Below are 26,686 nucleotides of genomic sequence, written 5' to 3'. Positions count from 1 at the left end.
TCTAAGATAAGACACAAATAAAAGCAGAGACTTCAAGTGCAAATATTTGCAAAATTAGAGCATTTTAACCCAAAAATTATAAACTGTTGGTATCACGTTATGTCGCAATAGTGATTCGGTGATATTTCAAGCTACATTTTTTGCGTTGGACCTCGGTATTACTTTAGTAAGAAGTACTGACTCGGAACGACCAAAGAGAACGAAAAAGAGAACGGCAGCTATCCAGACGGATCGGTGTGGAGGAGGAGAGACAACAAGACAAAGAAAAAGAACTGAGATGAAAGACGGGACCAATTTAGAAACATCTGCACAAGAACAGATCACAGACCAAGCCTGTCACTGTACAGAAATAGAAAACACAAACGCCCGAGACAAGGACTTTTAGACGGTTGATCTAGATAAAAAATAGACTGTATGAAAGTGTTGGGGTTAGAGAAATACCTAGAATTAGAATTGTACCTCTCGTAGGATTTAAAATCGTAGGTATTTCTGTGCCTGAAAGGACGTCCTAATGAGATAGAGCACCGTCATGTGATATTGGTGGAGCATCACTGATGTCTGCTCTTTATTATTGAACCACGTCAACAAAAACTAAATATGGCACATTCCAAACTGGTGCCATAGGGAAAAAAAAAAGACTCCGTAAGGACTTAAGATCCAAAAGTCTCTTCTCCTGAAACTATGCACATGTAAGTAAGTCTTAACATAGGTGATAATTAAAGTATTATTCCTAAAAGTCCAATTGAAATTGATAACCACTGAATGGACAGTAAAAAAAGAAAAGTTCTGAATGTGGCTGCATTCAAAACAATTCAAATCTTGTTTTTATGGCCTATATGTCCCAACTGCTGAGGCTGGAGGGCGTATTTCTCTTATTTCACAGGAGCTAGGCTGCGTCCCTTGGCAGCCATGCATTGAGTCATGTAGCCCGGCGCTATCTCTGTACTGGACACATGGATGAAACTGATATCGAAATTGTTGTCTGAATCTGGGTAAAATAGACAAAAAGATGAACTTCCCCAAAAAAACGGGAGAAATCTTGGGTGAGTATTTTCTCTACAACTACCTCTACCTCTAACTAACGCTTTATAATGTGTTCAACGCACTCTCTTTCTATATAGACTGTAAATACCGAATTCAAGGGCGTTATTCTGAGTTTGCTTCAGGGGGAATGTAAATATGTTTTTATATGATACTCATTTTTACTCTGACTTTTTGCTTACTGTGTGTCTTAAGTAATGTGGTCATCCATTGTCCTGTATTTGTATGTTGTATTGTTTTCACTGACTGCCTAGGTCTGCTAGGTCGCCCTTTAAAAAGTGACAGCGTGACAGACTGTAAATACCGAATTCAAGGGCGTTATTCTGAGTTTGCTTCAGGGGGATTGTAAATATATTTTTATATGATACTCATTTTTACTCTGACTTTTTGCTTACTGTGTGTCTTAAGTAATGTGGTCATCCATTGTCCTGTATTTGTATGTTGTATTGTTTTCACTGACTGCCTAGGTCTGCTAGGTCGCCCTTTAAAAAGTGACAGCGTGTCTCAATGGGTCATCTCAATGGGTAAAATAGAAAAACTCAAAAAAAAACTCAGGGGTACATCCTCACCACGGCCTTATCCCAGATCATCGACATCCTCTCCTCCACCCCGTTCACACCCTCAGGGATCTGGGTGAAGTCGTCCTTGCCGATGGCCTTCTGGGCCACGCTGAAGGTACAGTGGGCGCTGCCGGTCACATTCAAGTCCCCACTGTGGGACGGAGAGAGGGAGGGAGGGAGGGAGAGAGAGAGAGAGAGAGAGAGAGAGAGAGACAGAGAGACAGAGAGAGAATGAGAGAATGAGAGAATGAGAGTGTATCACAAGTTGCCTTGCACGGTAAGGCATGTCTTGCACTAGAGCAGCGTCGCCACGGCGGCGGCACACAGAGACGTGGCTGAGGTCTCGTTAGGACCGGGACGATTCAGACGTCTCGCCCTTCGAGTTTGATCGGTCCCGATCGAGGCCGGAGAGCTGTGACTCGTGCTTGCGTCTGACAAAACATGTGACGCGGACGGCCCATTGTAACAGCGGGAGCGCCGCTGCTTCCTCCGCTCTCTCCCCGCCCGCGGCGCTCTCTGGCCGACATTACCCAGCTTCCCCCCCCTGGAGCTGACGCGGCGGCTCTTCCTCAAGCGCCAATTTGAACTCCAACTCACCCCGGCTCCCGGCTAAATTTAGTCACAATGGTGCGGGATGGATGACGACTTTTCAACAATAGCTGAATAAAAGGGAGAGCAACGTGTCCATTAGAGTCACGGCGCCATCTCCAACGTGGTACCTGGCCAGCAGCGTGCTCAGGTAGTCCGGGGTGGTTGGGTCCGGGCTGAGCGGCGGCGACGTGATGTAGGAGGCGGCCTTGGCCCAGTTCTTGCTCCAGTAGTGCGTCCCGTCCGACCCCAGGCTGGCTGTGATAGGCTCTCCAAACACAACGTTTCCTGGGGGGGGGGGGGGGGGGAGAAACCCGGAGATTTAACATCAAAGTTTTAATCGTCCCGACTAAAATGGCGATCCCTTTGAGCGGGGTGGATTAAAAAAATCTGCCCCCAAAATAGACGTTAAACATTAATCATGTTGGGCCGTTTTACTCTCCCTAAAAGGTTTGGGCTGATCTATCTGATGCGGTGTTTTTGACAAGAATTTAGCCTGCAATCTTTAAAAAGCCTATTCTATATTGGCTCGTCTCAAAGGGCGAGACAGATTCAAGCAGCGGCCGCACTCAAACCCAAATATGTCCTTAAATGAGCGCCCATACAAGCCCGTGTGTGTGTACAGGTTTGTATAGTCTCACGTACAGTACAAACATTCCAGTACATACTTTTCTTCTCACTTTCTGCCCTTTTTTCTTCCACCATTCTCAAAAGCTGTATATCTTTCACTCCATCACAGCGAGCGGGGCCCCGCTTGCCCCGTCCGTGACCAGCCCTGTGACGAACCGCAGAGACTCGGTGTGACAGCTGAACCGCGATAAAGCTGGAGATTCCATCGAAAATCACCTCTTTTCTTCGTCGCGTCTCACAGTTTGTCTGTATCTGGAGCCCCGGGGACACGGAGGAGTCATGCATAGGTGTAGGTGGACGTTTGCATTATTAGCGAGACACAGAGATGAAGATACCAACATGGCGACCGAGAGGTGAGCAGGACAAATGATACGATTGCCCGTGAATGTATACACCAAGCTCGGAGTGATCTAATTCTTGGACGTATTCTTCAGATTTCTTAGGTTTTACATTCTCTTCACAGGCCAGTGACCACATGAGCTCATTCACTCCTCCTGAGTAATTCCACCTGTCTCACATTACTTCTTTAAGCACAAGCCCTGTAATTATCCAGCTAAAACCTATTCCTTTCGGAAAGAGGGGAATCTGGGATGGCTGGCAAAAAAAAAAAGAGAATTATAAATTGTGACCTTTAGGAATTCGGATCCTACACTCCTTTAACCGCAGTTACCTTGGCAAGCGATTTCGGTTTCCCGATGCACTAGTCGTGCTTTGAAAAGGGACTTGTCAGGAAAGATACCGTTTAGGTGTTTTATCAAAACATTAGATGAATCGCACCAACCTAGCAACGTAGCATCATGATACAAGATTGGACATTTGATGTTGCTCGGTGTGTCTGGTTGCCGTGGTAATGTTGGCAATGCCTCTTGTCTCTCAAGCCAACAGGCCACAGGTAAAAACTAGGCTTTAAACTTCTAAAATTAAGCTTTGGACGGAGTTTCAGCCCCTTTGTTTGTCTGTTGTAATAATAAAAGGTTTTTTTTCCACTGATTTTCTTCCTTCTTCTTGTTGTTCAGACCAAGGAACCACTCAATGTTTCTCTGAAATGTTAAGGAACGTCAACAAAGACGAAATACATGTGGGACAAACACAGGCTTCTTCCAAAATTGTACCATAGAAAATAATACTCCATCGGCACAAAGATCTAATACCAAGTCTCAGGATCTTCTCCTGAAACTATGAATATGTATCTAACTTAGGTAGGTATTAAGTACTAAGTATTATTCTTTAAAGTCCAATGTAATGGCATGAACAATTTAAATCTTGTTTTTATTGCTTAAATATCCCAGCATTTCAGAGGTTGGATAGTGTACCCTACGATGAACCCTGTTCTTCCTGCTGAATCGGTACAGTCCAAAGGTTGCACATCAGGCATTTCCTAAAATACTCTGCAGGTGGACCGACTCCTAAGCAAACGAGACGGAGCCCGCGCTACCTTTTTTCCTGGCCTGTGAGATTATGTCCGCCGCGCTCTTGCTCATCACCCTGGTGACGTAGAGGGGGCAGTTGGTCTGGCTCGCGATGGTGATGGCCCGGAACACAGCCTCCGCCTCCAGCTAGACACAGGAGGGCACAGCGGGGGTTAACACCGAGGCGGCACTTTGATATTGGCTTTTCTTTTTTAGGACGCCAGGTTGTGTGTGGTAATCATTTGGTCATCTGATTGTGAAACCTATGGAAAAACTCTTAACTTTCCCTTTTAGGAGAGTAGGTATAAGGTATAAGCAGGCTTCTTCAGGAGAGCCAAACAGGTGGAGCCGTGACACACGCTGACATCCACTGTGGAGCCCCTGGATAAGTCGTACTTAAAATAAGGTTTACAAACAATTCTCTCCCCAGACTCCACAGTATGGTTAGCGGAAAACCCTGACCGCCTAAAGCGGACAAGTGGCTGAGTTTACATTGCAGCTTTCATTTTGTTTATTCAAATCAAATCGAGAAACATAAATTGGGGGGTGGGGTCGGGGGGTTTCATCCTCTCAACAGGTTTTCAAACCAGATGTGTGTAACCAAAACAATATGTGGATGAAGAGCGGTCCAGGAAAGTCATCATGGGTCATGGTGAGCACCAAACTGTGTGTGTGTGTGTGTGTGTGTGTGTGTGTGTGTATGTGTGTGTGTGCGCGTGTGTGTGTGCGTGTGTGTGCGTGTGCGTGTGTGTCACCTCCTCTGGTCTGCTGAGCACGTGCCCCTCAGGTCCAGTGATTCCCAACTGCAGCATGCGAGTCTGCTCCTAATGGCCACAAACAGATAGTACTTCCTGTTACTGTGTGTACATGTACGGCTACACACACACACACACAAAAACACACGTATGTGCGGCCAAGCAGGCATTAATTCGTTCAAAATCCTGACAAAGCGTTTTGTGAGCGGTGTCAAAACAACACTGCAACGCTGATTGCCTTAAAATGTTCTCATGCTGACACATATGTTTGGTCACGATCCAAAACCTTCATCTGTTTCCTCGGTGTGAGAAGCCTGCGAGGTGAGGAACAGTTTGACACATCTGTGTCCATGGGCTGAGAACACTCACTGAAAAGATCCTCGATGAATTTGAACTTTATGGAAAATTTGAATACGATGATACAAAATGATTGGTTGGCAGTGGTAGTTTAAAGAGGGCCTTTATTCAAAATCACATTTTTGCATAAAATGGAGGGGTTTATACTGTCTGTTGTTCAGCAATATTTAATACAAAACCACAAAAACATGTGAAATCTAAAATCAGATATATTGGTTTATTGTGGCTGTTTCCATGGTTTCAGCGAGTACCAAGAATAAAATTTTTTTTTTTAAAACAATTGGTTGGATTTCAGAAACTTCTGGGTTTAAAGTCTAATTGGTCAGTAACACAAATACTCTTATCCAATGAACATCCTGCAAAGGTACAATATGTTCCAACATGACGTCTCTACATTCAGATCATTTATTGCAAGAAGGCAATAATAAATAATGGGTGAATAATTAACAGGAAAAACAAACATGGCTCTGTTCGATTTCCGGCAAATAAAAACTTCTATGAGAATAAATGAAGTTCTTTGCCAAGTGCTGTTTTGCAGAAATCCAGTATTTATCCTCTGGTTTTACCGTATTACCATATTATCAAAACTATTATGAGCAGTGTCTTCGTCAGGGGCTGAGGCGGGAGTGTGCACCCAGAACCGCACGTCTTTTGAATTACAAACTCCAACGTGGCACCAGTCTGGTTTAAATCCAGGACCATCATGCTGTGAGTCAACAGTGCAAAGTTCTCATAACACGATAAAGAACAATATAAGTTTAACTGTAAAAAAAGACAGTAAAGAAATGAGGGTCTCAGAAATTGGAGCAAATCCAGTTCATGATGAAAATCGCTCCGAGTACAAGTTTAAGTTGAAAAGGTTTAAAAAGGATAGCTGTGATTTATTGGAAATCAGACCCAAAACACACACACACACACACACACACACACACAGTGACTATATTTATATATATATAATACACATACACACAAAGTAACAGAATCCAGACATGGTTTAGACAAATGCTAACCTTCTCTAACCAGCAAGTATTACTTTTCATTCACTTCAAATAGAGCTACAGTCAGAAGCTACAGATAGAGCTCAGGCCTCTAGAAACTGCACCCGCACATTACTGTCCTGAGACCGGGCCATTCCTCCTCCCATCAGCGACATTGTGTTTAGTCTGTGGGAAAGACCAGGACGCATGGTGAGATCGCGAAGATGCGCTGTGATCAAGCTGGACTACATAACCTCCTTTCTATTGAATGAAGCTGAATGAGACCTGGACTTCACCACATTGTGGACCGAGCCACATTATGGACCGAACCACGGTGGACCACATGGAAAACGGCAAAGAAAAGGTGGATTAAACTTGACTTAAACGTTCTTCACTGGAACAAAAATTACCTAGGAAAAATGGAAAAACCAGCCGTATTGAAAAAGTTTCAAGGTGATCGTCGGTCGATAAAAAATGAACGTACCGCAGAAGAGGAACAGATGAAACAGGAAGCAGGAAGTAGAAGAAGCGGGAGAAAATTTTACAAACGAAGGATTAGGACGGAGGGGCGAGAGGGCAGGAGGGGTTTTTCCATTGTTTTACCTCTGCAATGATCTCTCCGTTCTCAGCGTGCACCTGGGCGATGCCTCCGTTCTCCGCCAGGAAGGTGAAGATCTCATAGAGCTGCCGGGGAAAGCGCACGGTGAAATGAAATCACATTGTGTTTCAGCTAAGACCTTGTGGTTGAGGCACGAGGAACTCGGGCTTTAGGTTGTCAGGGTTTTTTTTTTTTTTTTCTTTTTTTCCCAGAGGTCATCGACGTACCGCCACTGAAAGGGAGCCTGCAATTAACATGATGTCCGCCACAAGACACTGCAATTATCCTGTGTGGTCTCCAGTAGAACAAAAAAATAAAAAATGGCTTCAGGTTTTATGTGTGTGGGACGCTGTCATGACCTCGCTGCAGCAGAGTTCCCTGCATGAGCTGCGGGAAACACCTTCTAGGTGGGGTTTTCCCCCGTTTGTTTGATTCCTCTGAACAACTGAATTTGTGAAGTAATGAAGAGAAGGCTGTCAAAATAAATTGAATTACAGTCATCATTGTATGGCGCTACGTTCCTAGAGTGTGTTTTTTCCATGGGGTATAGTGGGCGGGGTCGCAGTTTATACCTCGCTGTTGGTCATCTGGTAGTAGTCCTTGTAGGCCATGTAGACCTGGAAAGAGTTGACACCTGGGAATAAGAGGAGACGGGAGAAAAAAAAGGTCCCCCGTCACCTTCAATACATCAGACCAGATGCTTGGGACAAGGCAAAATTCTAATCCTTCCAGGCGTTAAGGATTTAACCAAACCTCCCTACATTTTTGGGAGGCACGAGTAACCGACACGATATCACAATTCATATATAAATACAATGAAATCAGAGCGATACGAGTGCCGTACAAATGAGGCGACACAGGCGAAACAGGAGTCGCCTTTATTTTTCGCTTTAAGATGAGGACAAAGCTGGTGTTGAGTCATGCTATCACCGTGGCGGCGCACCTTTTTCCTTAATAAGAGTGGTCACTTCCTGCTTGACGCTGTCGTTCCAGTGGGTGACGTCCACGTGGAGCGAGTAGTCGCAGCAGGACTTCTCATCCGCCCACTGCTTCCACTGCTCAAAGGCCTCCATCAGACTGCAGCCTGGCTCCGGGATCACATGGTCCACTGGAGGGGAGGAGGAGGTGGAGGAGGAGGAGGAGGAGGAGGAGGAGGAGGAGGAGGGGGGGGACAGGAGGAGACAGGGAATGGCAGCGAAGGAAAGGAAAGCAAAGGCGAGGCAACGGAGGGAGAGGGGAGGAAGGGAGAGGACAAGAAAGGAAAGGAATGAAAGCGAAGGAGAGGAATGAGAATGAAAGAAGGAGTTTATAAAGGAAGGAGGAGGGGAGATCAAAAATGGAGGGAAAGACCAGGGAAGAAGGGGGGGAAGAGAGAGAAAAGGGCAGCTCAGGATGGTTATTAAGTCCAATGGGAAGAAGAGGAAGAAGAAGAAGAAGAAGAAAGGGGACGAGAGGGAGGGAGCGAGCGCAGGAGGAAGAAGAAGGACGATCCGGGAAGAATAGAAATTTAATCCGGGGGAGAGGATTGAAGATCAGATGTGGAAAAAAAGCAGAAGGAAAGAAAGAAAGAAAGAAAGAAAGAAAGAAAGAAAGAAAGAAAGGGACGTCAGGGCTGTTGTCTGTTGTCCACTTTGCTCTGTTTTTATTACATAACAGTCTGCCTGTGTCTGGCTGCCATGTCACACGTCAGGCTGCATCTGGATCGTCGCCGCTTGACGCAGGGTTTGAAGAATTTGTCCTTGGAGCTCAGGACGACGACACAGATTGTACACATTTCTCCATCACTTTATTTTATGTTTTCTTTTGTCCCCTTATCTGGTTATGGCTAACACGATTGTGACATTTGAGTGATGTTGTATTTTTGTTATTCATTTTATGTCACCGTCATAGTACAAGCCTACCATAGTGACAGTGGAGCTCACTTGTTATTCTTTTTGTTGCAGCGTTTCTCACATTGACTTGATATTCCAGAATCAGAATCAGAATCAGAAATACTTTAATAATCCCAGGGGGAAATTACTTTAATTTTTTATTCCCCTTGTATTGTGATGAAAACAGGATTATAGAATATAGCGATTTTAGAAATGCATTGCGATTAGGCATCTATGTCATAATTGTGACAGCAATTGTAACAGTTTGAGATTTTTTGTGGCTCAATTTTGAGACTGTTTCCCACGTGTCACAGTCAATGTGTCTAATAACCCAGGGATTAATAAAGTCTTATCTTAATAGGGTCATCAATGTAGAAAATATAATTTTATGACATTATTATTATTATTATTATTATTGTTATTATTATTATTATTATTATTATTATTATTATTATTATTATTATTAATAATAATAATAATAATAATAATAATAATAATTATAGCTGCAGGCAGCAATACACAAGGTCCAGTTTATTCGTTTTAGGCACGTGTTACATTACATTGTTTTAAAGCAGCAAAATATACTGGACATATCAACATAACGTAGTTACCTCCATGTCATTTCACAAATCCAACTTTCATGTCATTACGTGTGAAGCATTTCCATTTCAACCAGACGTCAACCATTAATTTTAAGATGTTATGTGACATAGGTATATGAGATAGGTCAGTTCTAAATAATAGTGGTAATTACTACTTTATTGTATTTTTTCTGTTAATTATCTACAATTGGAAAATTCAGTTGAATAGATGACTTGTCTATATTGTAATGCAGACAACATTTATGGAACTTTAACATTTAATTGGCATGAGAATTATTATGGAAGAAAATACTTCAAACCTTTTCAATCTTTTCTTGCCTTTTCAGTAAAGTTTAGGTGTAGGGAAATGTTTATACATGATGTTCATTAAATAAAAAGTATTTTATTTTTTACTTTAAACTACATCTTGTCAGTGTTAAAACTAACCTCGCATCGAAGTACATCCAAAGTATCGGTGACGGTAGGTGATAGTTCCAGATAGTTTGAACCAGGTTGGACATATTTCGGAGTGAAATGCATTGGACTGCGTCTGTGATATAGATAAAATTTGGCCAGTTTTTCGTTAATTTCTGCTCCATTGTGGATCGATTTGCATGAAACTTCAACCACGAGATGTTTGTGACATAGCGATTAAAACAAGACGTCAACCGTTTTCGTAGGTTCTGCCGAAGTTTGTGTTCCAGATGCTTTTAGATGTCAAAATTCAGAGAATATTTCCCAAAACAATAACAATAGGGTCTGGACCCCTATTAATAATAATAATAATAATAATAATAATAATAATAATAATAATAATAATAATAATAATAATAATAATAATAATAACGTATATCATTATGCTCCAAGCAGAGTTGGTTGAGCTAATGGACAAGTCTGTGTCTTTCTACTGTAGCATATCTGAGTGCATTTTAGTTTTTAAAGGCTGTATTGGTAAGATTTGCCAAAATCGCTGACAAGCGAGGATTTCAGCAAGTAAAGATCGCCTGACACCACACATGTTTTTGCTTCGTTTAAATACTATTTAAACATCGGTGGAGCGTCTAACATCTGCAGCTTTAAATCCCTGTCCAAGCTTTAAAGTCTTTTTTTGTGATTTGAAACCATGAAAACCTTACTGACACAACTTATAAGTAGACAGAAGGTTTGTAAATGTAAGATAGACGGACAAGCATTTTTTATTATTATTATTATTATTATCATTGAAATCACTGACATAAATCATCCCACTGCACACAGTATCATCCCCATCGACTCGCTATCCAGTTCCAACCCGCTCAGCTGGGGTGAGATGAGATTGGCTGCTGTCCTGCCAGCCTCACAGGCTTTCATTTGATCCCATTAAAGACGGCACAATCTGCTTAGCGTGTTCTTTGCGTGTTAATAGGATGAAGCTGGAAATTGCTTTCAAAACGAAAAAACACAGCTGCATATCACCCTGACCCTCGGAACCTCTTGGACTCTGAAACATGACTATTCTCAATCGTTGTCATATCAAGGATCCTGAATTTTGGCCATGGACCCCATTTGATAAGATTTTGTCTCTGACACCAGTGGGACCTGATTTTGGACCTGGGACAGTCATTATTATACATTCTCAGACGTCAACTTCCAACTTACCATAACTATCAATCATTTTGCTGGGGACCCACCTGGAACCCCTTAAAGGACCTCCAGGGGGTCCCTGGACCCCACGATGAGAACTGCCCTACTGTACAGTAACGCACACATTTCATCTCCCCACACCACCATTAGAAACACACACATAAAATGGAATATAATCCCAGTATGAATGGGTTCCCATGAGGTGACACGCCTGCTGGGTATAGTGTTCCCAAAACATGGCCAGGCAGACGGACAGAGAGACACTACAGTAGCAGTCCAGCTCAATGGGAGATAATGGTATTAATTTGAGCGTGGAATCCACCGGCTGCTGGCCGAGCTGGGATCTGGCGCCCACAGCTACTGTACATGAGACAAACTAACACACACACACACACAGACACACAGACACACACACACACACAAGAACAAAAGACGAAAGCCCCCCAAGTCAGAATTTGCCTCTGCCCCTACTTCAGCTCTGCATGCTTCTTATATACACCCTTTCCCTCTCTGCTCCACCTGAATCTTATGCATGCATTATGCTTTTTATTTTGTTCATTTTCCTCTAGTCCTACCAATCATGGTGGTTCCCCCAACAAGAGCGGCCTTGGAGCCCTGGTTGAAGTCATCCACGGTGGTGGTCCCGCGGTACGGCATCTGGAAGTGGGTGTGGATGTCGATCCCACCGGGTATCACCATCTTCCCATTGGCCTCGATGGTCTTCACTCCGCCCGGCACGATCAGGTTGTCTCCAATCTGCCTGCAGACGGGAATAAGAGTGTTAAGACGCCGATGCAAAACAGAAACAGAGGTGTTTTTGTAGTCACTGCAGATACTTAAAACCATTTCAGATCACTGGTGCCTTGCAAGGCACCAACCAGTTGGAGCAGTTGGGGTTAGGTGTCCTACCTCAGTGTTTCCCAACCTTATTCTGCCTTGGCACACTTGTTACAATGAAAGAATCTCACAGCACACCACTATCCTTTTAACCACCAGAAACATGTGTAACTGTGCTTGTATTCATGGCCTACTAGCAGTGATGCAAGACTCAAATGATTTGTTCATAGTGAACTAATCTTTTCAATGAGTTGGGAGTCAAAAGAGTGAATCTTCGACTCAGAAACTGAAGATAATTACTTAGGACTAACTTTAAGTCCAAGGCAAAAAAGGCCACATCATTTCACACTGTTCATATTTAAGGGTTAGGGTTAGGGTTAGGGTTAGGGTTAGGGCTATGGTTTACTTTTTGCATTTATTAAATGACCAAACCAGACTTTTCTAACCAAACTAAATCAATAAACGAGGAGTGGGAAAATGGAACGTTTCTTTATTACTGAGTGACTCCACAAAGAGTCAAACCTACAAATAAGTCCTGAAGTCATGCTGGCACTGATTCAATGTAAACCCAGTAAGTGACAGTATTTTCATGTTATGTTTGATAATGTAAAGAGAAACAAAAGTGTACATAATGTGTCTTCAACAAACAAAGTTAATAAAACAAAATCAGAAAAAAAAGGTATTCCATCTGGAATGCCTATAGAAGGGGCTCACTAGAAGGACCAAATATAGATTTTCTTGTGTTTTAAGATTTACTTATTTTACATAAATAACATCAGTCTGTGAAATGTGAACATCTGCTTACTAAACATTTGACTTTGACTTTGAGGTCAAATAGGCAGATTATTTAATCTATATGTGAGTACGCAGTATCTGACAGCTTGTCAACCCAAACCCTAACCTTTCTCTTGTAATTTGAATTCAGTTTTACATTGCAGAGCTGAGTGTGTTTAGGTATAGTGTGAAACAGTTCAATCATGTGTATTCTATATGGAAATCATTGAATTAAAAATGTGGCCCCCTCCCCCGCCGCTGCCTGCTAAGCAGCCAGGCAGGAGCAGTGCGAGGGCAGTGTCTGCGACACATTCGCCAGCCGTCACTGTGGGTCATTATCATGCAAAACTAAACCCTTCTCACTGGTGTCGCTTGGGGATCCCACGTCCCCGCCCCCGCCCTCGAAAGCAGGGCTGCTGAGGAAGACAAAGGGCCTAATTGGTAAATCGAGTGGGAACACTGGAGACAGGGGGGAAAAATGGGGAGAATGAAAGAGAGTGGACAGAAAGGCATGGAGAAAGGGAACAGACATAGCAGACAGAAATACAAGGGTAGAAAAAAGGGGGGAAAGAGAGACCGAAATAAATGTTAGAGAGGGAGACAGAGAGCAGTCATGAAAATGAGGGGTAGGGCCTCTCGAAAAAAGGACAGGAATTCACGCACTTTTTGTAAGGGAAATAAAAGAGGAAAAGGAAAATGGCACAGAGGCTTCAGTGATTTGCCATCCAATGAGCACTGAGGTGGGTATGACCACCACAGCTGACAGGCCATTGGACGGGAGGATTTGGGGTGGGTGTGGCTATCTCAGTCGTCACGCCATTGGCCTGAAGCACACTAGGGTGAGTGTGGACGCCCCAATATGCCCCCGCGCTATTGGTCAAAAGGGGCACTTGGATGAGTGTGACAACCTTAAAAAATTCATGCCATGTTGTTAAAGATATTGAAAGTGGCACAGCATATGCGCATACTATTTAAAGTGTCAAATCGCTGTGTCCAAAACCAGAGTATGCTCAGTTTGAAAGTGTGTAGAAAGTACCTGGCAAACCAGGATGTATTATGCAAGCACTGCAAATTATACGGAATATCCCATAATGCATTGCGACAGGTCACAAGGACAAGTGTAGACGACGGGTCTAGACGGAAAAACAACTGAAGATGGGTGGAGCGCGACTCAGGCCAGTGGCGCGGCAACATTTTGGAGCTACCTTGCAGCATTGGCAGTAGTTGATGTGATGTGGATGTACACGCATGTGTACTACAACTAATACACAGCGAGACAAGGAGGAAAAGACCAAACTTATATCGCCGAAAGACTTTTTATAGCCCCTGAATAAAGGTGCTCTGCAACCACCCAGTGGAGGGACACAGTGAGGCCTACTTCTTGTGAGGGCTTTGCCTTCACTCTGCCTTCCTTCTCTCGAAAATAGATTTTTTTTTTTCACATATTTCCTCTTTGCGTCAGGTCAATTCCACTGACTAGAACTGATTAGTACATTTCAATTAAGGTGACAGCCTCAACATGAACTGACCCAGTCACTCTGTTTGACAGGTCCAGGTCATGCTAAAATTTCACTCACTCAGCACACACATGATTGAAAATATCGTGGTTGTTTCGCTATGGTGACCTACATTATTATGGCTGCGGAGAAGAGGCTGGTAGTCAAAGAAACACAAAGTGAATGGGAGGACAGTCGCGGAACGGAGGGAAGAAATAGAATAGAAAAAAAAACAGGAAGGAATGAGAGTGGAGCAGGGCGGAGGAGGGGCGGAGGACTTACTTAATGAGGCCATCTTCCATGTAGATATCGGCGTAGAAGGACTGGTCATCGTTCACAATCCTCCCGCCTTTGACCAGAAGCCTGTCGCTCTGCAGGGAAAGCGAGAGAGAGAAAGAGAAGGGGGAATGGGTTGTATGGGGGGAGAGGGAAGAGACATAAATGTTAGGATTCAATGTGGAGTTTTGTCCAACAGAGGCTTGAAGCATTGTCTGCTAAAGCTTAATCAATAGTCACTTAGACTCTCGGGAGTAGAGGGGGAACATTCCAGGGCCAGAAAGTCCTGCCATATTTTTGCTCCACCCATACGCTGATCCATCTGATTCCGCTCATCAGTTGGTCCTGCTAATTAGCGAATCCACATGGTTAACTCAAAATCCCTGGTTGGAATTTCTCTTTCTGAACCTGGATTTTCCACCTCTGCTATGGGGCATGGGAGAAAAAGTAAAAAGGGACAGCTAATTGGCGGTCAGCATGCTGCTGAAATAGCCTCCCCAAACTGGTTGCAGTGTGTTCTGTATATTAGTGAATACAAGTTTATGTTGACTGACTCACATGTAAACAGACGATACAAGTTCACCAATGCAAACACACAAGTATTCACATACCGTACAAACACTTTAATCCAGAGTCAAGTGTGAGTGAGTCTGTGGTACACAGCGAGTCACTGCATTGGCAAAGCCAGCAGGGTGGCGCTTCGGTATAAAACAAAGTTCCTTATGAGCTCAGGTAAAAAAAATAAGTATATATGTGTGCCATTTGAATGGAAAAAAAAAAGTAAAGGTCCTATTAGTGTTATTAGTGTGCCTGGATGGTAGTGAAAAACAAGGTTCATTTTTGCCCTGAGGTCACAACAGAGCATCACTTAAGTACCCCCACCCTCCCCCGTGCACACCAATCTCTGGCCTAGTTAGGCCAATCCAACAGCACACACAGTTTGTAGCCCGCTATTCTGATCGGATGTAGCCATTGTACTACAAATGTCAATAGTAGCGTCTGATAGGTAGGTTTTAGCCTGCAATTCTGATTGGATGAAGCGATTGAACTCTAAATGCCAATAGTAGCGTCGAGTAATCGAGTAAACGACCCGATTGCCACAAGTCGTTCTATGGCTCAATCTGTCCGCTTTTCTGACCAGATGTACTCTGGCAACAGGGTGGAAGTTTGATAAATGATTAATAAAATACATGGTATGTGTAAAGTTACCTATGGTTTTAGGGTTTTACCGGGGGATGACGGTGGGATAAATCTCCACTACTGCGATTGCAGGTATATTGTCCCTATCAACAAAACCCGCACCGCCGTCTTTGTCCTAGATCTTTGGACTTGACTGCTTAACGGGAAAAATTGGGAGAGCGGAATGAGTCAAAACCCCGAACTGCGACTTTTAAAGTGGCCCCTTGCAAACCACTTAACCCAATTTAAACAGAAAAAGAAACATTGTGTGAAATCTGTCTGCAGTTCAGACAGACAGGGTGTGCAGTAACCTATATTGCATCCAAGCTGATGAAGCGTGACCTAGACCGGTCGCTGTGATGACTCCTGGTTGGATGACAGCGTGCTCTCTGAGGGAGAGGCCAGTTCGCAAACCCATCCAGATGAGTGAGATCACGAGCTGCAAATAGTCTCCATTTGTTTAGACTAGCCATTCCTCTCTGTAACAGCTCCCGTACAAATTCCATGGAAATGCGTGGTTGTTATGGAGTTGATAAAGTCGCATTTCTTGGATTGACGTGATGATCAGACAGCCCTTCTTCTACGCCCGACACCCCATATTAGTTAGGAGAGGCTGAATGCAGAGGACTGATTGTTCTTCATTCAATTCATTCTTTTTTTCACACACACTGATGGAGGCTTATTGTCCATTTTATTTTTATTTTTCTTCCTGTCCCTCCATTTTTCTGAGGATTCAGATTTAAGGGTCCTGATGGATCCCATACGCTTTACGGACATTGTGTATTGTGTTTTATTGTGTAAAAATTGTCTCTATCACTCTATCATTGATAATCCAGCAGTCCCACCTTTCTGTTTTAGCTGTGAAGCAACAACTAAACAGTTAGGACACTTAGGGAGCTGTTGCTCTGTCTGTGCAAGTACATTTTGCATTGGAAAATATCACTGTTTGAATGAAGTCAGTGCAATGCTACATGGGGGCATGGTGCATTTTATAATAATAAGCTTTAGTGTGTCTAAATGTGACGGCACGGCATAAGTAAGCCCTTCAACCTCACTTCCCAGAATGTGGTGTGAGCAGGGCGTTGCCATGACGCCGCACAGTCAGAGATGTCTGTGCTGCTGCTGCTACTGCTGCTGCTGCAGCAATGGAGGCAGACAATGGCAGGCGGTTGCTATGGCGAAAGGCTAGGTGCAGGGAGGATCGGGGAGATGGTTGGCTGGATCAATGCAACACTGGTTGTGTAACAGGGCGGAGTGCTGGGTGGTGCGACAGGCTGGATATACACTATGCAGCCAAGAGGTTTGGGTTACATTACATTGCAGTATAGCAGGGAAGAAGGGTACAATATATGTCATTTAAACCCCCCTGACTTCCAAATTAATATTATATTTCCTTTTTCTATGTGAGCTTGTTTGTTAATTTGAGATATGACGCCATCATCCGAAGCTACTCGAACCAAGAGCCTTCTCTGATTCTCGCAGAACCGTAGTACACCAGAACGTTTCATCTCAGATTTCACATAGTCAGAATTCATATCGTGACAAATCCCATTTTCATATGGATTTAATCCACAGCGCTGCCTCCCATGATACTCTAGTTGAGCAGCCACACCTGACCTGGATCCAGGTGATTGGGCTCAGGGTGGCTGCATACCTGTTGCTTGTTGGTTGGTCTAACAAGCAGCAGGTAAAACCCCCATCCCCACACTCACTCACTCAGGGTAGGAGCCCTGTCATGACATGTACTATGCGAATTCCAACTGGCTCACTCTCTACAATAAACTGGTCTTTACAACACACTATCTTCTGTGTCTCTGTGCCAGAGGGCCCTGAAAATGCCACCTGGGTGGCGTGTGGTAGGAGAAACTGCCACAGGGACCTATTATGCTCCTTTTTACACAAGTTAATATAGGTCTCTCAGTTCCCCAAAAGATGTTTTCAAAGTGTTTTTTGCTGAAAATGCCACTAAGATTATGCATTTGAGCCGTTCTAACATGCCTGTATTCCATCCTGTTCCAAAACGGGCTGTTTCTGTGTGTGTAGCTTGCATGTGTAAATGAGCAGCCAGGCTCCTAGTTCCGAGCCAATGGGGTTTGAGCTTTACTCCAGGTTCTGTTGTATTTAGTCCATAAACTTTCACTAAATTCACCTTATCAGTACACTAACTGTTTCTGGACAAATTTGAGGCGAGCAACAAGCAATCTAGTTGCTGAATCTTCACTCATATTAGATCATATATTACATATTAGGCCTCATTTAAAAGTTTTTTTCCAACTTTGGTTGTCATGCTCTGGGCTTGTGGGGGACACCGCATGTTTCATGTAAACATCGTTGAATAAAATAAATACATCTACAATAAAACACAATTTTTTTTATTGGTTTTGTTTGGAGAACGCACAGCGGATTGTGCGGCGCAGCCTACAGTCTATCTTCCGGATACTTATTATTATTTTTTTTTTCTTTTAAGAAACACAATTATTTTTTTAATACTTACATTTCCATCATCTGCAGTTTCTTCACAGCCAGTTGGTATTGATTTCTCTTTCTTTTAAAATATTTGTGCAGGTCTTTGCAGCCAACAGAGCCCTTCCCATGCTTTGCTCTTAGCTTCGATGCTAGCGGGTCCAGTAGTTCTCCAGCCATGGGTGGTGTTACTCAGACGGTTCTAGGGCAATTCTAATTCTACTGAAGTCCCGGATGACGTAGATCCAGGCAGCAAAGCTGAAGGTATGTTTTATGGCATGTTTTCTGAAATACTGTAGGGTTAGTTGCTCACAGAAAAAACTGACTGGGTTGTCTTATTTCACAGTGTGAGTGTTAGTAGACTCATCAGAGACCTAAATGTATGTGCACAAGCACCGTAAAAGTGAGTTTTTCACAATAGGTCCCCTTTAACTTATACATTACTCAACCGATGTTGCTTGTTCTCATCAAAGGCTTTGGTGGAGAACACTACGTCTGCTGAATGACATAATGCAACGTAATCTCGATACCGCATATTAACAATAATATTGAATTTCCGTCCAGCGTAAGCATCTGTTTAAGCATTTGTGGCTAAAATGATGCAAGTCTGTATCACCCTATGCATAGAAATGTTTCCATTTAACTGAATCGTACCAACACCCGTTGCATACACTCTGTGACAGACGTAGAGAGACCATACTGTAGGCCATGACTAGGGCTTTAACGGCCACGTTTTAGGGGCTTTGTAACGAAAAAACAAGGTAAAATGTGCTCCTGCACAAAGACATGGCAAGTGTTTCCTGATGATTTGCAGGTGGGAATTTGAACTCCACTTGCAGATTAAGTCTCTCTTGGAATACAAATGCAATGGAATACAAATACCCTGCGGCGTCTGCGCTGCCTGCTGACAGCACAGGTACTAATTTGGAGAAATATTACAACACACGCCTTCACCCAACACATGCACGCTCCTGGTTCACATGCTCACATGGTGTAAAGTGATGGATTCTGCTTCACAGCCCAGAGACTTTGGCATTATGACACCGCAACATGTGCCCGGTGATTTCAGGGATCAGAGAACCTACTTTAACCGCCTCCCTTATACACTGGAAAAAAAGAAAATGTGCAAAGTATATGTATTGTGTTCCAAATGTCTCAGAGGCAGCCAGCCCGGTATCCATCCCGCTTGTGGGTGTGTGTGAGCGATGCTGATGAGCTAAAGAGGAGCGGAGCTCGGAGTTCTGCCCAGATGACCACACCCAAAGCAACGCCTCACGGCTCGGTGTTGGCTCACGGAGTAAATCACTATTTCACTGCCTTTCATGAGTCTGACGCTGTCCAAATGAGTTAAGAAGGAAATAACACAAAGAGTGAGGCTTAAAATGGGGGCACTGCCTGAAACAACAAGCACCAGCAGAACACTAGTCAAGTTCATTCATTCAATCATAGTAGTCGAGTGCTGGCATTTAGGGTTGTGACGATCATGAAACTTTATTTATGAACTTTGTTTATGAAAATATTTGATTAATATAATTGCGATTCAAATTTCAATTGTCTTTTTTGAAATACATTCAATGCCACTGCAATAAAACATTATATATATATATATATATATATATATACTGTGTATATATAAATACGGTATAACAAAATCTATACAAATATATATATATATATATATACACACACACACACACACACACACACACACACACACACACACAAACACACATGTATATATATTTCCAACGTTAACGATTATAATTACATGACGTTGAAAAGTCCAGTCCAACAGCAGTTGATTGATTGTCGAGACACTGAGCTACAGAACACAGAGCAAAACTCGTAAGTGAGTCCCTCACTGCAGTGCACACACACGCACGCGCACAAACTCACACACAAACGCACGCACACACACGCACACATACACGCACACGCACACACATGCAGCCGTGTTTGCATCTGTCAGACTTCCTCCGCTTCTCTGTAAGAATCAATAGCTTTCCATTTCAGCTCAGTAACCCTGAGTCTGCAACAATCCGCAGCACAGGAACTGGAAAAAGCCAAATTCCCCCTCGTAGCTCATACTGAACATACATTCTACGGTAAGATTTGACAGCTCTTAAGAAAAACACGACTAGACAGAGCAAATGGACATTTGAAACAGCTTATGCTTATATTTCTTCCTGAAAATGGAGTTCTGAGTGGTGACAAGGGTGACAAACCCGTCCAAGCCCTTCAGAGACACACCATTTACTTTCTGGAGGTTTTTAATCGAATGATCTAAAATGACGGCGGTGCAGCTCCTCCTCCTCGCAAACCAGACCGAACTGTCAAAACATTCTGAGGACACATCATTCCCAACACGTTTCTTTAATTTGCTCTCCTCGGTCACACTTCATCAATCCAAGAGCATGTTATTTATTGCGGCTATGCAGTTCTTCAAAACCGCCAAAATCCAGCGTTCGCCAGTGCGCTCTTTTTATCCTCAACCGCAAATGACAATGAGTTGTAGTTCTCATATTTCAACATTGCTCATTGTTGCATTACAGCATTCCATTCGTTGGTGTTGTCGTTGTGTCCGTCTTAATGATGGAAATTATAAGTAAACTGCGATTGAAAGTTGTATTATTATTATTATTATTATTATTATTTTATTACTTTCAATTATACTTCATTTCCTTTTTTACCAAAATTTTGACGTAGGCATTGTCCCTTTCTCCCATGTGATTTTAATTTGAAGTGTCTTTGAGCATTGACAAAAGTGCTAAATAAATGCAATGTATTATTATTATAGCTATTATTACAGGTATTATTGTAGGTATTATTAATATTATTATCATTTGTATTAACATCACCATTATAACTATTATTATCCTCGTTATCAACGTTTTTAACATTATTATTATTATTATACTTCACTGTAAGACCTAAGTGTTACACATCACCAAGTGTGATGTAATGAAACTGCTAATCTTCTTTCCATTCCCATTTCACTCGTCTCAATCGTCGCTGCAGAGGAAATGACTTTGTGGTGAATTCTACAGCTTTTGTTACAATACCAATGAAAAAGCAGAACCCGCCAACACCAGGAGACACCGTGGATGGAAAGCTTTATCTACAGAAAATTATGAAATTATTATTATTGCAGCGAGTAAAAATTGCTCGCAAGGCTTTGCTTGGGCATTCCTGCCGTGCTCCGTGGCCAGGCCGAACAGAGGGCACCGGGCCGCTCACATGACCCAGACCTGAACCGGTCCAATCCAGCGGGTTTAGGACACCATGGAGGAAATGCTAGTCGAGTGGAGCTGGTAAAGTACGTTTAATATTTTGGAATTAATCATTATGATTGAGTTTGGTCACCCTTTTCTATTTTACGTTCGATTTGCATGTTTTTCTATAAGGAGGGAATTTCTGATTTAACAATGAATGCTATTATCAACTTGGCAGCTCCGGCACTTGCAGTGTTACTAGTTTCACTTTGGATCTATACCAACATGTGCAGACCTGGGAAGAGGCTGGGTTCAAGTTTGAGGCTTGCTTTAGTAAGATGAGCAGCAGGAAAGAAAGCATGATTTGAGGGCATTGGTGTGATGTCATTGATTAGGATCTGGATTTGAGGGACCAGCATTGGTTAAAAAGCTATCCTTGTATATTGTGTATTGTTTTTGGTATCCAATCCTGGTTCCAATTTGACATCTAAAGGAAATGTAAATGTATAGCATATATGAGCCCTAGGCCTAATGTAGACCTATGTACAGTATACAGTATGTGTATGATTCTGTTTGAGAATAATAAGTAAAACTGTGTGAGATCCAAATGTCACAGAGTTTCCCAGATTGTGCTGTCATTGTAGTAAATCTATTTTCCATTTAAAGGCATACAGATGGACACAGACAGCATAAAATATATATTTTTTGTTTTTATCCTGAATGGATATAAACCAGTCAGTTATTGATTCCTAACCTACAGATATTGAAATACACTGTATGGTATAGCTACTACACATTACAACAGCATCTGGCCTTGGCTTGCTTCAAATTCCAATCAATCAGGCACCAAATTAATAATCCAGCCAATAACAGGTTATGGCCAAATACAGTATTTCTGTTAAAGCTGATATATCTTATATTTCTGTCATTGGCCGCATCAATTAGAACTGCTACATTAACTCACATTTCTGGGATAATGTATGTTTATATTTTTGTGTTACTGCATGTCCCCGCCATAATGTAGACAACGATAAATAATCGGAGGTGGTAGGAACTAACCCAAACCCCGGCCTCTGACACCCCTGTGCCCTAGCACATAGAAAATATGGTTCTATTCCTTGTGATGGTAGCAATTTATTATTCATTTAGTAACTTTTGGATGAGAAGCAAAGTGTTCTTCCAGTGAAGGACAAGGGTAAAAGTGGTTTTAAAGCCTAGTTTTTAAAGTATTTCATCAGCCCATGATAAAGCCGTTGGTCAGATTATAGTAGATACTGTCGATAATTGGTTATTATATCCCTCAAGCCAGATACTGCTTGACTTTGTAAATAGGAATTGGGTTGTAGTTTGCATTTGATTGAGGAGGAAATGGATACAGCACATGGTGGGTGTTCATTTTGTGATGCATAACAAGGACAATATCACATTTTGCTGACTACACTCTAGCACAGAGCTTACCAAGTGGCTGAGTGTCGCAGTGGCTAAAGAGCTCTCACGTGGAAAAATAAGGATTGGTTTTAATATTCCTGAATCCTGAATTTAAGGTCACTCTCAATAGCTCCAGCCCAATTTTATGATATCATTGAACCAAAAGTAATGGGAGCCCAACACAGAGTAAATCAGGGCAGAAAACACGCATTGCTCTGGGGTGTGTGGGTCTATATGCCGCACCCCGACCATGATGTCATCGTTCCCCTTTTTCTGTTGACAACTGGGGGAAAAGGGTTCCAAAATGACATCATGAGGGTTGTTTTGCCGGCGATATATAGTCGAGATGCAGTTGCTACCGAGTTTTGAGGTCATTCTCCAATAAAAAGTTGTATGTAACGCGTGTTGAATATTGTTTGGCTGGCTTTTTTACATCAATAATGTCTTTGTGGAGTCACCAAACCCAGAAGAGTCAGATGGCCGACACATCCCTAAAGTCATCATTTACACAGGTTTTTGGTCCAGTAGTTCAACAAAAGGTGGAGATGCCGACATTTCACCCACGGATATCAGAATTAATTAAATTAAATACGACGAGAAGTCAGTGCAGTTCACCCCTAATGCAGTTCTCCAAATCTGGTAACTCATGAGCCTTTTGGTTTCTGAGCGCCTGACACTTTTAGGCCAGAAACATAATGACAAAACAACTCAAGACTGCTGCCCATATGAAGTATATACTGTATATTCTAAGCTTTAATTAGAGTTGTTTGTTCATCCCTGTTTGTTTTCACCTGCCCAGTCCCAAATGCAGTGATACAGCAGCATTCCCAAAAGATTATCTCCAAATAAGGCCAAAACATAACACAGGAAACCGTCTCCCTCTCTCTGCGTCGGTCAGACAGGCAAAAATAGACGGCAGGATGTTGTGCCACTACTACTGTTACTACACAACGACACCGATATTCCACCTTCGCCGAGGATGAAGTGAGAATCGCTAATAAAGCGGGACATGAATTACTAACAGGCGCTCCTGGGCACAGAATAATAATACCCTGGGACTGTCCCGAGTTATTGGTAACGCTGGAAAACACTGCGGCCAAAGAAACCCGACACAGGAGCCAAGAGGTTACACAGTCCTCCATTAGCTGAGAGAGAGCGAGCGACAGAGAGAGAGAGAGAGACAGAGGGAGGGGGAGAGAGAGTGGGAGTCCATGTGGAACAGCAGAGACAGGGATCGGCGGCTGGAAGAGGAAAGTCATAACGCGAGCTCGCCAGTTCCTGTTTCAGCCCTGTTGCTTGGCGACCAAAAATATTTACCCCTATGCTGAAAAGACCAGTGCTCTTCCACTCTCTCTCTCGCTCTCTCTCTCTCTCTCTCTCTCAGACTTATCAATCTGAGTAAGTTGCAGAGGCTCTCATCGGCCTCCTCCACAGAGAGAGAGAGAGAGAGAGAGAGAGAGAGCGAGGGAGAGAGAGAGAGAGAGCGAGGGAGAGAGAGAGGGAGAGAGAGAGTCCCTGGTCGTCTGGAATTTTGATCTTGTAATTGGCTGGAATGGTACAACTAAATAATAACCGTGGCAGCTAAAAGTCCAATATGGTTCTGATTGAGCCAAGCAGACCGAATTACAAACTTATTTATATGCTGCAGTCAGAGATGTTTATATGTTTGTGTGTGTGTGTGTGTGTGTGTGTGTGTGTGTGCGTGCGTGCGTGCGTGTGTGTGTGCGCGCGTGTGTGTGTGCGTGTGTGTGTGTGTGTGTGTGTCTGCCACGTCACATCCCCCACCAGACGGCCCTGCAGATAGCTTGTATTTTTTCCTGACATCACTTCTTTATGTAGGTCGCCATGGCGATCCGCACGGCAACATCTGGGTGGTCACAATCACTGAGTGTTTAGCTTGCAGTCGAGCCGACTTCTCTGTTCGCCCGCATCAGAGCTGGCACTGGGTTTTGTGGCACGTCGGGTGGGGGTGGTAGGGTGTGTGGATGGTGGATAGCGGGGGTGGCGGTCCTTTTCATGCAGGCAGATCTGCGACCAGCCTCCCCCGCCGCTGCCAAGAGATGTCTGTTCCAGCTGCAGGGGATTAGCGGCGACATGTGCCAGAGTGGTACAACACTGAGGCTACTGTGAGGGGACGAGGGGAGAGCAGCCACACCTAGAAACCCAGCGGAGCTACGCTGGATGGAGGCCGACACAAGGAAACAGCTGGAACCAAGCGGGCATGCGGAGAAATGAGGGTTGGAACGCAACCCAGCTGAGGGCTTTTAGTCAGGTAGTTCCGCACTCTGAAGGGGTTCAAAGGAATACATGCTGCGTTGCACTTTTATCCCGACAACATTCACCCATATTGAACAAATCTTTAAAATTACTCGGAAGTCTAGAGTCATTTGTTCATTCGCTCGATCCGTTCCCGACTCAGTAACGGCAGCCAGGCGCACACTGCTTCACCAGAGAGCCGGGGCTCTGGAGTCGCAGACTCTGAAAAGCTGTGAGCCGAGCTCCTTAGGTTTTCATTCAGTGAGTGTGGGCGAGCGAGCGAGCGAGCGAGCGGGTCTCCAACCTGAAAACTCGCTCAACTCCCTCGCTCACCACGCGTTACACCGACCGAATCAAACGAAAGAGTCTCAAAAAGAGCTAAACATTTCATCACCACCTAAAGGTGCTTTTTGTTTTTACTGAAAGAGTTTTTTATATAATGGTAAAGGTTTGAGTTTTGTACTGCTGACAACTACAGAAAAACCATTATTAAGGCAGCCAAAAACTGTACCATCGACACAACATTGTTTAACCAACTGAGGATCATGAATTAGGGAGCAAATGTGTCTTCAAATTTAAATATGAGGTGAAGGTGACATTTACACTTGAGTACCACGTAATTTCAAGTACTTAAATACGTTGGTGGGGAGGGTTGCAGTACAAAATGAGGGGTTTGCAGCCCTGACGTCCTATTACATCCTAGTACACACTAGGAGCACCACCTTTGCTTTTCTATATGTATCAATGCATCTATTTTGATATTTATAGTGATATATCTGATTTCATTAGTACCAACTAGGAGTCGAAAAAAATATATAAAAAATCTGCCAACACGAGACAACACCAGACGACGATAAGGAACAATCATGTAGATACTGCTGCAGTATTTAGAGTTCGATTTCGGCGTTTTATGAGATTCCATTTTGGCTCATGTTGAGCATTATAATGTGTCTCCAGATATATAACACATTATTGTTGTTTTTTAATTTGAGACAGCTGGCATTGCTGTGAAGCCAACTATGTTTCATTTGAAGTTTGCAATGGCCAAGTGCTGAATTACATTAGTTGTTCAAAAAGCTGAGTGTTGGGTTTCGTAGGCCACCATTCTTACTGTTTAGCGTCAATGTCTTGAAATATGAGGTTTAGGCTCCTAAATAAATATTTCCGACTAACGCTTTGTTGCCATGTGAGTAAATTTTCATGACTGGTTTCACTCAACAGTCAGGGCTGCCAACGTTTTCATATAGTTCAGAGTGAGAGTGGGATTTTGTTTGGGTGGGGTTGTGTGTGTGTCCTAACCCACACCCACCCACACCCACCCAAACACACCCACGCAACTGGGATTTGGGGTGTGAGAATTTTGAATGTGTAAGAGTTGTCAGTTCTGCTCAGCGCGTGTAGAGGTGTGTGTGTGTGTGTGTGTGTGTGTGTGTGTGTGTGTGTGTGTGTGTGTGTGTGTGTGTGTGTGTGTGTGTGTGTGTGTTATTTACTGAATGCCAACACTGATAATATAATAAAACGGACACGATTCTGACCCGTCCTCTGGAGCTGCAAGCAAAGTCCATTCTTGAGGACACAAACAGGACACGCCACCAAACAGAATGCGTTTATATTTACACAAAAAGGGATAAAATATCGAAAGTCCTGCGGATGCAAGCAGGTAAGGTGATACACGCGCGCACACACACACACACACACACACACACACATCTACAGACACACAGTTTGCAACCACTACAGAGTGATGGAGTTTACACAACGTAGCTCGCAAAGTG

At 43.3% G+C, this 26,686-nt stretch overlaps 1 protein-coding gene across 1 annotated transcript in view; it reads right to left on the bottom strand.

Moving 5' to 3' along the window:
• dpysl3 (dihydropyrimidinase like 3) overlaps positions 1–26,686 on the bottom strand; it is a 42,671-nt gene that overhangs the window by 13,340 nt on the left and 2,645 nt on the right. The window contains exons 2-10 of the mRNA XM_080013661.1: positions 14,380–14,468; positions 11,566–11,750; positions 7,859–8,023; positions 7,488–7,549; positions 6,921–7,001; positions 4,984–5,052; positions 4,255–4,375; positions 2,321–2,477; positions 1,611–1,752 (exon numbers count right to left, since the gene is read on the bottom strand). Coding sequence (XP_079869787.1) covers positions 1,611–1,752; positions 2,321–2,477; positions 4,255–4,375; positions 4,984–5,052; positions 6,921–7,001; positions 7,488–7,549; positions 7,859–8,023; positions 11,566–11,750; positions 14,380–14,468 — 1,071 coding nt within the window. The remainder of the gene's footprint in view (positions 1–1,610; positions 1,753–2,320; positions 2,478–4,254; positions 4,376–4,983; positions 5,053–6,920; positions 7,002–7,487; positions 7,550–7,858; positions 8,024–11,565; positions 11,751–14,379; positions 14,469–26,686) is intronic.

This window comes from Zeus faber, assembly GCF_960531495.2.
Source record: "Zeus faber genome assembly, chromosome: 14".
Taxonomy (NCBI): Eukaryota; Metazoa; Chordata; class Actinopteri; order Zeiformes; family Zeidae; genus Zeus; species Zeus faber.
The sequence above is the reverse complement of the archived record's forward strand: the minus strand, read 5'-3'. Positions and strand labels throughout refer to the sequence as shown.